The sequence below is a fragment of the Gobius niger genome (assembly GCF_951799975.1).
Source record: "Gobius niger genome assembly, chromosome: 21".
Classification (NCBI taxonomy): Eukaryota; Metazoa; Chordata; class Actinopteri; order Gobiiformes; family Gobiidae; genus Gobius; species Gobius niger.
Genome location: NC_136872.1, coordinates 1,092,124 through 1,107,702, shown reverse-complemented (window position 1 = coordinate 1,107,702; position 15,579 = coordinate 1,092,124). Strand labels below are relative to the sequence as shown.

At 44.1% G+C, this 15,579-nt stretch overlaps 1 protein-coding gene across 1 annotated transcript; it reads right to left on the bottom strand.

The window, feature by feature from the left end:
• Positions 1–66: 66 nt before the first annotated feature.
• On the bottom strand, positions 67–14,635 carry naa40 (N-alpha-acetyltransferase 40, NatD catalytic subunit). Its single transcript, XM_079579653.1, has 8 exons — positions 14,312–14,635; positions 11,082–11,177; positions 8,646–8,698; positions 8,469–8,564; positions 7,562–7,723; positions 7,410–7,493; positions 1,503–1,580; positions 67–1,437 (listed from the first exon to the last, which is right to left on the bottom strand). The coding sequence occupies exons 1-8, from the start codon at positions 14,315–14,317 to the stop codon at positions 1,293–1,295; spliced, it is 720 nt and encodes a 239-aa protein (XP_079435779.1). The 5' UTR covers positions 14,318–14,635; the 3' UTR covers positions 67–1,292.
• Positions 14,636–15,579: the final 944 nt, after the last annotated feature.

Sequence of the window (15,579 nt, the reverse complement as noted above, 5' to 3'; positions counted from 1 at the left end):
AATACAAGATTGGAGTCCAAATTGATACAAGTGGGTGAAAAGTCAGACAACTTTCCTTTATTTGAACAAATCAAACACTGAAAAGGCAGACATCCCTTTCCTGCAGATCTCAGATCAGACTCAAGACCAACTAAAACACTTGTATCTTTATACAGAGAAGAGCAACTTAAAAAGCACAGGGTAAATAAAAGCTCAACAATTGTTTTAGTACAGCCATTTTAAAAAGGCATTGGGCAATTTCCATTTACAACTAATTTACCATGAACATAAGGCTTGTTAAAATCACATGAAAACAGAGCGGGTGAGGTTTGAGACTGGATATTGTCCTGAGAAATTACTGAACATCCTGGTCCTTAAGTTGATGAGCGGGACGCACCGCTTGTGTGGAGACTGGCTTAACTAAACCCTTTCATTATATTCATGACTGTACATTGACCTGGGAGCCATCCCCTTGTTCCACGCCATGCATGGGTTAATTAAGAAGTGTTCAGAGCCTGCATCACTGGAGAATGGCACTGAGGAGTCCCGACGCCCGGTGTGGAAGAATGTTCTACTGGGCTCAAAGCAGAGTGCCCTGACACCTCTCAACATCAGGGCATCGCAGGTAATAAACTACTGGACCATGCAAACAGTAGCATGGTCACTGACCATGTCACAGAGTCAAAGGAAAAGAGAGAGCATTCATCCACAGCAAAACCAGGCACAAACCACAGCAGGAGCAGGCATTCACCGGAGGGAGCAGAGACCCATTAAAGATCACACCAGAGTTTACAAAGCAATGAGCAGCATGTTTCTAATGTAGGAAATGACAGCCATTATCTCTATAAATACAGTAATTGTGTGGCTTCGGTGTCTAACAAAGCCCCATACTCAGATAAAGAATGTTCTGACTGGAGCTTATAAACAATCACCCACAGAAACTACATTTTCATAATCAACATGTGATTGTATGCACTTGATATTTCTGGAAAAGTTAACAGAAGTCCTAATGCTCTGGTTAACACATCATTATCACCATCTCTTTTGAATAAAAACTGTCCACGTGCCACATCCACCGACACCTGAACCACGGAGCTTCATTTGGGTAGGGCACTGTGGGGACAGACCTGGTGTCCATGTAGAAAAGTTGCGTTGGATATTAGGAGGACATGGCCCTCAGCTGTAGATGTGGTCTCCTTGTTCGGATGGAGTGGTCAGGATCAGCACTAGCTAACAGACTGGAATAAAAGAAAACACTAGACAAAGTCCTGACAAAGCCACAGTGGCTCCAGCAGCAGCAGCGGTTCAGCCCCTCAGTGACAGCAGCCTCCGCAGTGGCCTCCTCCGTGGGGGTGTCCCGCTGACTCTCCGTGTTTGGTCCGTCGGCTGAGGATCTCGTAGGAGCAGTCGTCCCCACAGCAGCCCGACATGCTTGGAGAAGTCTCGTCAATCTCAAACCTGACAACACCAGAAGATTTCAGCCAAAACAAAAGAGCACTGTAGGTCACTGAGGCTTTACTCACTGTAGTGCTTCTCTGAAGAACTGGTACGCCCCGTGGTTATGTTTGAAAACAGTCAGCATCACTTTCTTCATCTGTGTGCTGCAAAAAACAAACAATTATTTAAAGTTACATAAAAAAAAGAAAAGAAAACATTGACAGTGTGGTTAATAGGGATGCAACAATTCTCAATATTATATCGAATCGATCAATACGTCTCTTCAATTGAATACGCAAACATGTTCAATATGAATCAAAGACATATTGTCGATGTTCCGCGGCATGCTAACACCATTTTCAGCCATTACCCCTGGGCACCATTTTCTTTCCTGGGGGGGAAGAAAATGGTCCAAATACAACCAACATGAGCTTCCTGTACGGCGTAATGGTAAATGGTCTCAAATTATATAGCGCTTTTCCACCTACATTAAGCACTCGAGCGCTTCACAGCAAGGATCCACTCACCCATTCATGCTCTCATTCATTCACCAATGTACGCACACACTGGGGGCAATGTGGGTGAAGTGTCTTGCCCAAGGACACGACGACAGTGTGCACTTTCAGGAGGTGGGATTCGAACCCCCGACCTTCCGATCATGAGACGACCCGCTCTACCATCTGTGCCACTGTCGCCCCAACAGTCATGCTCTCAGGGAGCCGGACAGACGAGGTAAACATTTCAGAATATTGTCACCGGCTAAAGCTTCACCTCCGATCACTGGTGCTGTTGGAACATTGTCGAAGCGCTGAAGTGTGAGGTTGCAGTAGATCATATAAATAACTCTTTCTCTGGTAAACTCAGGGTCAGCTATATCAAATGTCACACTAATGCTATTGTTTGCGAGATGCTGACATGTTATTAGGAGAAAGCATGCAGCTGCATGAGTTACTATTAAATACATGTGACTATTGAATATGGAGCCAGCGCACATACGCTTTCTTGCTTCAGATGGATAAACATGGAAGACAGAAAAAAGAAGAGGTGTGGAACACGGGGGGAAGAGCACATGGATCGTATTACAGCTTCAAAGATGCATGATGTGAACTGCTAAATACTGTTCCTTTCGCCCACGGTTTCTTAAACATTACATTAAAATGGAGAAAGTGCAAATAAGAAGCTTGAATTTACATTTGTATTTGTGTAGCATGAGCCTTGACATTGATGAGCTGATGACGCTCTGAATAAGTCCTTCTCCTCTGAGACCTTTACGCACCAGTTTATACGCATTTCAGCTGCAAAATTTGTGTTCCATAATTCTGGTCAGATCATGTTTAGCAGGGTTTCCCGCAGCACTTTCCTGGCTGCTGCCTTAACTAACTTCTTCCAAAAAAAAAAAAATCCCCCCCAAAAAACAAAATGCACTGCTCACAAAAACTTAGGGCACACTCAAAAAACACTTCCTAGATGTCAATCAATTGGATTTTTCGGATGAAAATCTGTATTCATAGTGTAGGGCAATGTGTTGAGAACAAAATAACATAAGAATGATAAATGGAAATCAAATTCTCAGCCCCTGGAGGTCTGGATCCAAAATTATATATATATATATATATATATATATATATATATATATATATATATATATATATATATACACACACACACAGTACACACACACATATATCCATATATATATATACACACAGTGCCTCTGGAAAGTATTCATACACCTTGAACTTTTGCACATTTTGTCATGTTTACAACCCTAAACATAAAGATTTTATTTTTATTTTTTTACTGAACGTTCACACACAAGTAACCGACAACTGTGAAGTGAAAGCAAAATGATACATGATTCCGTTATTTTTCAAAAAATAGAAAATTGGGGCGTGCATAAGTATTCATACAGCGTGAATGAATACTTTGTGGAACCCCCTTTTACTGCAATAACAGCACAAGTCTTTTGGGGTCTGACTCTACAAGGTTTGCACATGTAGAGACTGACATTTTAGCTCATTCCTCTTCAAAACAACTCAAGCTCTGTCACATTAGAAGGAGAGCGTTTGTGAACAGCAGTTTTCAGATTATTCCACAGATTTTCAATAGGATTTAGGTCAGGACTTTGACTGGGCCATTCTAACACATTAATATGTTTTTATTGAACCATTCCATTGTAGATTTATCTTTGTGCTTAGGGTCATTGTCCTGCTGAAGGTGAAACTCCGCCCCAGCCTCAGTTCTCTTGTGACTCCAGCAGGTTTTCCTCCAAAATGTCTCTGTATTTGGCTCCATCCATCTTCCCAACTATTCTTACAGTCTCCCCAGTCCCCGCTGAGGAAAAGCAGCCCCACAGCATGATGCTCCCCCCCGTATATTTGACCCTGGGGATGGTGCACTCAGGACCATGAGCAGTGTCAGGTTTGCTCCATACATAACGTTTTGCATTTGGGCCAAAAAGTTCAATTTTTGTCTCATCTGACCAAAGCTCCTTCTTCCACATGGAGCTGTGTCCTCCATATGACTTCTAGCAAACTTCAAACAGGATTTCTTATGGCCTCCTTTCAATAATGGCTTTCTTCTTCCACTCGTCCATGAAGGCCAGATTTGTGTAGATACGACTTATAGTTGTCCCATGTACAGATTCCCCCAGCTCAGCAGCAGTACTTCACAGCTCCTCCAGAGTTATCTTGGGGCACTTGGTTGTATTTCTGACCAGTGTCTCCTTGTTCAGTTTGTTAGTTTACGTGAACAGCCGTGTCTTGGTAAGTCTGCAGTGGTGCTTTACTCTTTCCATTTCTGAATGATGGATTGAACAGTTGCTCCGGGAGATGTTTAAATCTTGGGAAATCTTTGTATAACTTAATGCTGCTTTAAACTTCTCCACAGCTTTATCCCTGACCTCTCTGGTGCTCCTTGACCTTCATGATGTTGTTTAGTGACCAATACACTCTGACCACAGCTCTGAGGGCCTAAAAGAAGAGCTGAAATTATACTGAGAGTAGATTACACACAGGTGCCTCTATTTAACCGTTAGGCCAAGGTGTGAACATTCTGGAGTCATTAGAAATGTTATAAAGGCAATTTAATGCACTCAGAAAATGCTGTATGATACTTATGCAAGCCCCACTTTTCACTTTTCTATTTTTTGAAAAATAACAGAATCATGTATCATTTTGCTTTCACTTCACAGTTGTCTGTTACTTGTGTGTGAACTTTCAGTAAAAAAAATCAAAATAAAATCTTTATGTTTAGGGTTGAAAACATGACAAAATGTGCAAAAGTCCAAGGTGTATGAATACTTTCGAGAGGCACTATAACTTGACCTATTGAGATGTTTTTGATTGAAATGGGATTGGATTTCAGTAAATATACATATACTTTGATAGGTAGGTAATATAAATACCTCCTAATGCTAAACATTCAACAAATGACCATTTTCAGTTAATTACAAGCTTTAAAATGTATTGAAACGATGAGTTGCATAATAATTTGGAACAGTGGATTTTGAGGTTTTTACTATATTTATTTTAGAAAAAAATACTGTTATCACTGGGAGATTTTTTCCACCACATTTAAATGATCCTCTACCAGGTAAAGACTTGAAAATTATGCTGACTCTCATTTGAGTTGACAATTTAGAAAATCAGAGAAAAACGTCATTTGCATAATAATTTGGAACGCGGTGTACACATTTTTCTCTGTTATAATGTATAATTTAAGAGCAGAGTTCTCAGCATTGTCAAAAAACTTTTTTTTTCCCTGACAAAAACTTTGTCAGATACCGAGAGGGCACATTAGCGCATTCCAAAAATCCTAAAACTAAAATCCTAGGGAAAAAGCGTAAAAAACAAACATAAAGGCAGGAGCAATACCGTAAATTCTGATTGAGGGAGACAAAGGGGGGCAGGGCTATAATAATCGCCGCTTGCGGCTATATTATTTGTATTGTTCTTGTTCCAGATGTTATTTTATGTTTATTTATTACAAGATGTTGTGTAGTAAACAGTCTCCCCCCCGGCTTTTGGCCGGTTTGAAAAGCAAATGGCCGGTAAAAATTATGTCCATCGGAGCTTATTATTTGCATTTGCTCAGTTTTAATGTAATGTTTAAGAAACAGTGGGTGAACGGGACAATATGTCCACGTTTGCGTCGTAGCTACATTTTTGAAGCCGCTCCACGCGCTGCCCGGTCCGTGAGCTCGTAACCTCGTAACTTCTGCACCGCCTCTTTCTCTCCTCTCTTTCCTCTCTCAGTTCTTCGTGAGAATAATCCGCGCACTCATCTAGCTCCGATGTGAGATTTCGTCATTTTAAAACTGTTTAAGTTTCCGTACGCAGCAAAGCAAAACCACGCGCTGTTAAACTCTGAGCTGCAGAGAGAGAGAAATAGCGGCGCTGCGTCTTTACTTTAATAATTACGGCTAACACATCGTGGCTTCTGGCAGGCCACAGACACTAGTGTGCATATTAGTTATATCTGTGATTTCATTTACAGTGCAATCCCTGCAAAGTTTGAAGGTTTACAAGGCCCACAGAAGACCAGTGCGTGTTTCTGACAGGAGGGGGCATGGCATCACGATGGTGGCTCTACATCGTGATGTTGCTCATCCATCACGATGGACGATGATATCGTCCATCGGCACAACCCTATTAAGAACTTAGCAGCTAATACGTTTGATTAGGATATTCTTGAAACGCGCATGTGTTCAGTCAGACTGACGCGCTGTCCCGCAGCGGCTCTTCCTGGGAGAGTGGCCGGGTTTAGAGGCGCTTCCCTCGGTCAGTCTGCGCAGACGCCTCGGCTCAGTTACCGGTGCTCGGAGCCGCTCAGAGAGTGGCCGGGTTTAGAGGCGCTTCCCTCGGTCAGTCTGCGCAGACGCCTCGGCTCAGTTACTGGTGTTGGAGCCGCTCAGAGAGTGGCCGGGTTTAGAGGCGCTTCCCCCGGTCAGTCTGCGCAGACGCCTCGGCTCAGTTACCGGTGTTGGAGCCGCTCAGAGAGTGGCCGGGTTTAGAGGCGCTTCCCCCGGTCAGTCTGCGCAGACGCCTCGGCTCAGTGACCGGTGTTGGAGCCGCTCAGAGAGTGGCCGGGTTTAGAGGCGCTTCCCTCGGTCAGTCTGCGCAGACGCCTCGGCTCAGTTACCGGTGTTGGAGCCGCTCTACAGCGCAGCAGAGCTGGGTCCGTTTTGAATCGCTCGAGACTGACTTTTGTGACTTTAGTGCTGTCGATTTGTCTCTCCACAATATTTCAGTGGTGAGGGACTTAATCATTATTTTACACCTGAAGCCACGTAAAAGCGCAGAAGGGCATCTACAGCCCCGCCCTCGCTGTGCAGCTGGTCAGACCTGGATAAGGACAGCGTGAGGGTCGTAGATATCGGCTACTTTCTGTCTGAGTTGAAGTGCATATGAGTGGTGTATATTAGCGTGACACCTGCTGCTCCACCGTCTCCACGCGCACAACTTCATGTTTGGATTTTAGCTGTTGCTACATTTTTCTCACGTCAGTCTTTAATTAGAAATAGCCGTGTTTTGGAATCCACTAAAGCAGTTGTGTAGCTCTGTCTACATGTAGATTGTTATTGATAATAAGCCACGTTCATAATGTAGATATTTTTTTAATGGCCGGTAATTCTTGCGAATGGCCGACATTTTACGACCCAGCCGGCCAAAGTGGCCGACAAAAAAAAAGTCTAGCGGAACCTCTTCATATACAGCACATATTTATTTTAAAAATGCATATAATGAGAGATTACTTGCTGGTCAGGTTGGCCCATAGCGGCTGCGTGCTCAGTTGCAGCGGCTCAGGACTAACACCTGAACACAATTTGGTTGTACGTTTGTACAATGACAAATAAAGCACTTATGGATAAAAATAGCTCATGGCGGACAACTTGATAAACACTTATCACAACTTGATAAACACTTATCACAACTTGATAACACTTATCATCATGTAACAGTAACAATAGGTGCGTGGTCTGTATGCGTTACCCGTTAGCGATGAGCTGTAGAATCTGGATGAGAAACTTGCCCAGTCCTTTCCTCCGGACCCTGCTCTCCAGCTGCACCTCGTAACTGTGGATCACACCAGGATTAGCTCCATTACCAGGAGAACAGCAGACCCTCTGGACCCCCCTCCTCACCAGTAGAGCACCTCCTCGCCACACTCCACGTCGAAGCGGAAGTGGGAGAAGGCCATGGGGGCGGAGTCTTGTGTGTCCCGGGCCAGGAGGTACCACGCTCGCTCGTCATTCATCTCCTCCCTCTTCTCTCGCTCCTTCCATCCCCACTCACTCTGCTCGTATCTGACAGACATACGAGGACGGAACCATTCATCACAATGGCACTTTTGGTCATTACGTGAATGGAGCGCAGATAAGATTGGGGATGATGATTTTTTTACTCAATGTGGACTATTACGATTTGAATGAGTTTTATTCTAAATGAACTTAATAAATTGCTGGAATCAGGCCTTTCCTCCCATTTACAGCTGATGCACCATATTTTTGTCTCTGTTTTTAATGTGCCTTGATTTACTCTGAATAGTAAAACATGTTTCTTAAAAAGCCATTGCGTTTTATCCTCGTCTGTGACTGATTAATCATGCTGCTGTTTCGGCTCAGAGTGAGCGGAGAGCAGCTGATCACTCTATTCAGAGTCACAGGCCGTGAGCTCACTTTAACCAGGACGGGGGGAAGCGATGCCGATGCCGCCTCTGATTGGCCGATGCCCCACAGGGGAATCTTGATGGTGGAAATGCGTGGGTGAAAAAAACCTTTTTACACATGAAGCTAATCCAATTTTTATCAATTAAACATATAATAATAAAAAAAGTAAAGTAATGGTTAAAAGTGAAGACAAGCTTCTGCTCTAACGTTGGTAATCAGGATAATGGTACAGCCTACACAAAGCAAAGTGAAAACAAGTCCAACCACCGTTTGACCTTTACTATAACAATAGAGATCTGAATACTTGTTTGAGCCTCATAATTGGGATCATTTCAGATCTGATCCCGTGTCTTCTTCCCTTTGGGGTGAGTGCAGTGCTTACAGTGCCTGCATGTTGGCTCGCGTCAGCTCGAAGGCCCACTCCACAGACAGCGGGTTGAGGGCGGTCACTCTCCGGCACTCGATCTGCAAGTTGAGACTGGACAGACACAGGTCAGACACAGGTCAGCGTCAGCCGGTCATGTGACTGAAGGGAAAAAGCAAGACTGAGGCTACGTACCCGTTTCTGTCGTACTTGGTGAAGGCGGGGAAGGCAGACAGGGGGTCGTCCAGCTGTGAGGAGAAGCACACGGGAAAGGTTTAAAAAGGTGATATTTATAGGATGTGCTGAAAAAAAGTCATCCAGATGAACGGTTTCCTTAAGCTCCAGATAAGACACACGCAGCAGTTTCACTCAGTAGTTAAAGCTTAGTGACTGCACTCTTTGGGCCCGATCTTGTGCATCAAAACGGAGACGATAGCGTGACATTTTGTGCTCAGTCGGAGCGCACTTTGTGATCTTGCCACTCCAGACTTAGTGCATTTACACGGGTGGAGACGCACACATTTTCCTCCAACCAGATCGACTCCGCCTCCAGGAGAGTGGTTGTGTGGGAGTGTGGGGTGAACATGTGCTTTTATTTGCTTCGTGTTCACGCCGAGCGCGGCCGATCCGCGCCACAGCGGACGCTGTAGCTCTTTTTCTCTGGAGACGTGAACATGGTTTAGCTCACGATGGGGTAAATAAAGTTTTTAGTTTGACCTGTGAGAGCCTAAGGCTTAAGAAAGAACGCACGACAGCGCAATGTAAACCAGGAAGTGAATGTCAGCCGTGTTTCCATCAGTGCAGTCGCCTCCTCTTGTGACGCCCCCTCACAGGTGGCGGAGGCGAACGGCACATATAGCGCCGCCACTCGGAAAATACTTCGCCAAGAGCCTGCGCCGCCCCGTGCGCCGCCACAAGATCTGGCCCTTTAACACTAACACCAGGGATTTGGGACATGTGCTGCTGGGATTGTGGAAGTTCCTTTAGGTTTTCCATGGATTTAGCCAAAGTATCTGGCAACCCAAACTGTGGGACACATTCGGCGTTTGTGATGGTACAATCATCCTAAGAACCGAAACTAACAATGTGAATAAAAACAGCAACAACCTTTAACTAGAGTTCAACAGTTCTTTCTGTTGTCACCACTTCAGGTGAGACACTTTGTACGCAGGACTTTTTGAAAACATTTCATAAGCATGACCTGTCCCGAGATCTGAGGTCCATCAAGTATAGTTTTGGCTCATAACAACTGCAGCGCATTTTAGTGTCGTTTACTGCAGCTATAGAGGTCATTCTGGTCATTTGTTTTCTTCATTGGGAAATAGGGCTGAGTGATAAAAATCTGAAGAGAGACATACTTTAACACAAAACAGTGTCTATGTGCTTTCATTGAGGCAAAGGTCTATGGACAGCTCTCAGATACAAATAAATAACAAAAATATTGAAAGAGTAGATGAATTCAAATATCTTGGAGTAGTTGTAGACTCCCATCTTAAATTCGGAGCTCATGTAAAGAAAATAACTAAGACTATTAATTTGAATTGTTTTCGTTTAATAAGATCTTGCCTGTCAATCAGTGCAGCCAAGTTGTACTTTCACGCAATGATCCGGTCTCATTTTTCATACTGTCTCACTGTGTGGGGCCAAGCTAACCAGTCCACTATGAGAGGTGTGATCTCTCTGGACAAACAAGCTTTAAAAGTGCTTGACAAAAAAGCCCATGATGTGGCACTATTGCAGAATTCAAGAGAAGCATCATCTTTTAAGTTTTGAAACCTTTAAGAAGTTCTCTTTTGTTAAATTTGTTTTTAAATGTGTCAACAACCTCGCTCCCGATATCGCTGCAGGAATGATCGAAACATGTGCAGCTCACGGGATCGTCACCAGGGGGCGCTGTCAGGGTGCGGTACAAGGGCCACAGATCTGGAACACTTTACCTGCTGATCTGAACACTTTAACAGACCTGAGCCAGTTTAAAAGTAAAGTTAAACAGTGGCTCAAACTGAATCAAACTTGTGGACACAACAGAAGTTTATAATATTTTATTGCAAACTTTTTTTAAATTGTATTATTTGTAATGATTTATGTAAATGTTACTATTTTATGTCTTAGGGACCAGGTCTGCGACTAGCTTTTAGCTGTACGGCCTATGAGCATGGCATCGGTTATTGTAACAATGCTTCTTGTTCTGTCCCTATCAAATAAACATATAAATAAATAAATTGTCCCCAAAAAAAGACAAACCTAATACTAAACCTGGGCTTTAGGTGGAACTAGATGCTGAACTCTGGGGGTGTTCTGTGCCACGAGGACAAATGTCTAGACAAAATTAGAAATGTGTGGAAAATTTGGGAATGATTTGAGAAGAAATGGGAGAAAATTGGGATAAATTGAGATACAAAAATAATCAAAAATATTAGTTTTAAAAAATGAGCAAAAAAAATAGGGAAAAAAAGAATAATTTGGGGCAAAAATAAATATAAAATTGGGGAAACTAGGGTAAACTTAAAGCAAAAAAAAAAAAAGGAAACCAACCAAGTCACTTCCTGTAATGCTGCCCTTAAACGCTACCTCTCCGGCCTGACTGTATCCAGTTGACGGCAGGGGTGTCACATGACCTTGGACACTGACCTTATTGGCTGCGTCCACTTTGGCACAGACGGCGTCCATGGCGGCCCTCTCCTCCAGGCGCCGCGCTTTCTTCTCCTTCGCTTTGTTCGACTTTCGCTGTACAAAAAACACAGAGTTAACAACTGCTATCGTCACGAAGCTCAGAGTGGTGCTTCTCAACCAGGCCAGGACCCAAATGTGGGTCGCTAGACTAGGGTTGGGCCATTGATTGTCAAATTATTGTCATGGCAATATTGGACGTACACGATATCCAAGAATCCCTGAGGTACTTCCATCTGACTAAGACTTATGAATTGTGTTCCATTTTTGCCTTGGTTTGGTCCTGATTTTTGTATTACTTACAAAACATAACTAACAGTTTTGTGAGGACATGAACTCCAATCCTGCATCACACTGCAGCAAAACCAGTCAAGATGAACCAACAACTGCTGCTCTGTGGGAGTGTGGGAGAAATGCAGCGGATTTCAAACCTGTGCAGCAGACTGGGGGAAAAGGGTACCAACTACCACTGTGCCTGGAGATGAACCTGTGCCTGGGTCAATGTGAGGTTGTAAATTAGTATTCAGAGGATATTTTCTTTAATCACGTGTAACAGCTTTTTTAATCAACATTATTCTTATTACAAAAGAAGGCACCATTTTAGGAAAAGACCCAATTGCAATATTTGGGGTGAGCCTCCCAGAGGTGCTCTGGTGCCAGCAGGAGACCCCTCCGTGAAGCATTCGCCAGCGTCAGGAGTCAGGACTGAACGCGGTGAGGCTGTGGTTCGCTTTTGTGCCGCTAGAATATGACTGCTGCCTATGACACTCATCATTTCAATTACACTGATGTTTTATGGAGTGATTTATTTGACCTGCCTTCTTGTAATCGCATGTAACGGATCACATGTAACATGTAACGGAAGCACTTTTGCTTTATGTATGTATTGCCCTTATGATGCGATTTGTGGGGGAAAAAACACATTTAGTTCCTAGTTAACATGTCCAAGACAAGCAATATTTGTCTGCAGAACTTTAGACTAGCGCCCGGCAGGTGCGTGACCCTGATGGTGTCAGTACAGCTCTACACGGAGGTACTATACAGCAGGCATGGGGCCCAAAGCCCTCAGACTTCTTGTTTTAATGGCAAACATCACCAGAGGTGGTACTTTTTACTGCAATCTTAACAATTCCACACAACTAAAACCTCAAACAGAGCTCCGACAGAGCGAGGATTATGGTTCCAAGCTTAAATAAAGGTGTGGGGCATGGTTTAAAGCTCATGCCTCTCCACGCTGTACATGTCAATATGCGGCTATTGATGAAAAACGTTTACACCCCTGCTATACAGCAATGCATCGAGGACAGAAGTTGGGAACCACTGCTATACAGTATGATGCTGAACAACAGCAGCATCTGGTGGTTTGAAGAATGATTTAGCTAAACTAAGTGTGAAACAGTTCCAGGGAGCAGTGGCCCGAGTGCATTGAAAGATGCTGCTAAATGCAGAGGACAAACTTCCTTTGTTTTACAAACAGTCTGCACTTATTACAGTGTTTCCAGAAATTCTACATTATGTTTTATGTTATTACAAAATGAGAAAAGTATTACAAATTGCGTATTTATTATTACACAGTGAAGTAACAACTAGTACATTTCATTCTGTTTCATCACATGCCGTTATTTGAAAACGCGTCTCTCCAGACTCGGAAAATAGTTTTGGACAAGTTTACTTACTACAAAAGCGTTTGCTGGTCACTATTGACTTTCAGTTGGGTTCAGATCATGTGGTTGCTCAGCCATTCTAAACATAATCTTCTTTTCTTCATCATTAAAGCCACTATGCGAGTCACATGCATTGAGTACATGTTGTTCCCTTTCAAAAGATTTACCAGATCTTTCTCTGAAGCTTCCAAAAGTGCTCCTTGACTTTTGGACAACTCCTCCAAATCCTCTGCCCCCTCCTGTTGGGAAGTTGTGCAGGCCACGTCCAGGTGACTGGTCCTACAAAGATCTTTTCAACATTTAGAAATCCTTCTGTAGCCAGTGTAGGTGTCACTTGGTGTTGTGGCTTTTCTTCAAATGTCCAATTCAATTTTTCCAGGTCATTTCACATAATAACACACATTTACTTAAGTAAGAGTATCAGATCACATAGTGCACGGTATTCCCATGTTTCTTTGTGTCATCCACATCAAATTTAACATAACAAAGCATTAAAAAATGCTATGTGAATTTTTTGTTTTTTTTAATAAAAATAAAAATAAATAACGACTCAAAATAATGACTTTTTTATTTGTAACGTGTGTCTTACTGCCCTTTACATCCAAAAATAATTTCTCCTTTTGGAGACAGTAAAGGCTCATCTAATCTAATTGGCATGGAAGCTCAAATAAGACCAAAAAATGATTGTATGTTATGTTTTTACTCTGTACCACACAGGCATTGGGGCCTTTGTCCCACCATCCCACCAATAAGGAGCACGTCCCCCTCTGTGGGGGTCCCATCCTACTGTTACCACTGCTCAAGAAAGACAACAAAGTGCGTTGGCCTTTGGATAAACACATGAAAGTCTCTACTCTAGAAGTGACCCCTAAGTAAGCTGGGAAGTATCATGTCCTCCCCTGCCCCACAAAAACACCCAACTTGTCCCACTTAGACCAAGTGCTTTAAAAGTTGGTCACAACATCACCAGCCACAGCCCCGCCATTAATCAGGCATTTTGAAGAGCTAACAGGCTAGCAGCTAACGATGTCACCATCCAAACACAGTGTGGGGGCTGTGGCTGAGGAGGGGGGGCTCCGAAAGCTTCTAACCGAGATAACAACACAGAAGACTATATGAACACGCTTACTGAGTGGGACATTTCGCCTGTGTGAGACATACTACACACGCACACGCAGATGGTCATGTAGCAGATCTATTTGGGGCACTTTCACACGGCCTCGCGAGGAGCTTGAGGAGCATGTTTGGGAGAACGGAAAATACAAAGCAGGCTACGTGAACTGTGACTGCTGGAGGGAGCCCCGGGGTTCGCGCTCACACTGCACTGTAGATTCATTCACACTATGGACATTCATATGGTCAGTCAGTCCATGCAACACCAGAGTCCAGACGCCTACCTCCATCCATCCCTACATCCATCCACCGGAGCTCATCCCGAGCCGGTCTCCCATAGCACTTTCGCTCATCCCCCCAACCACTTTCAGTCTCCCCAGCCGCCCCCAGAGGCACGGGCACAGGCGTACTCACCCCCATCCTGCGGCAGTGTGCTTCTCTATTGTCCCCTGGCCGGAGCACACAGGTACAGACGGTGCTAACGAGGCTAGCCGCTAACAGCACCAACAATGGCCGTGTTGTGGATCGGTTGTTAGCGGCAGGATTGGGGCTGGCGTCGCTGCTGGGGGGTCCGCCGGATTGTTGTGCTGGTGCCAGTTGGCGCCAACAGCCTGCCCGGTGGTGGGGAGTGCGCTTCGGTAAGGGTTGTTCCTGCCCGGCGGAGGGTTCCTTCCTTCGGCCTCCTCTCCGTCTGCCGCGGTGTGTCGCCTTCACGTGGCCACCTCCGGCGCAGCACAATCCCGGAAATGGGTTCGAAGCGGGAAACAGGCAGCGCAGCAAAGCGCAGCGCAGCATGGTGTCCGTGAGATTTAGAAAGGTACACACTGACATAAAAGGAAGCTCCAGAACTCTAGACCTGTGGGACTGTCCCACTTTGGACTGCTTACAAACAAATGATGGGACATTGAGCAAAGGCTGAGTTTTGATGCCATGTTTTAATATTCAAGAGCCCAGCCGTCAATGCCGTCAGGCACGACGTTTCTACTTAAAAGTTGCAATAAAAAAGAAAAGAAAAATAAGCGGTGTGTGTGTTAGTTTGAGGAGTGATGAGTGGTAGGGTAGGTCGTATTCTACTTCACGGTTGGCCACAGCCTGGACAGACGGTAGGTCATTTGGAGCCCTCTGATGTAGATGGATGTATGAAATTACGTTTTAGAAAGAGTCAACATCATTATCATATCATGTGATAAACGTTTTTTTAACACCACCATGGCTTAACTGTGCATAATGTTGTGTCTGAATGTTGCTACAATAAAATGCTGACTGACGTCATACATCTGATTTATCCAAATTCACTTGGAGGACAAAAAGATATTGGCAGCGGTGGGATTCGAACCCACGCCCCCGAAGAGACTGGAGCCTTAATCCAGCGCCTTAGACCGCTCGGCCACGCTACCCTGAATGTTATAAGGCTGGCAATACGCTTTCATATCTTTGGATCAACGACCAGTTCATTAAAGGTTTAAAGTAAAGTTTAACACGGTCTGCACAACCCGAAGTTATTTTCTGTGTTGTGTAAAGGACACGTGCTCGGTCGATGCATGAAAAACATACGTTTTTTCAAGTCGTGTAGTGCGTTTTCTTAGTGCTGTTTGCTAAAATACAATTCGAGTCAAAGACGGAGATGATTGAAACTAAACCAGAGCGTTTTCCACTTTGTTGCCTGAGGTCCGAGTTAAGAA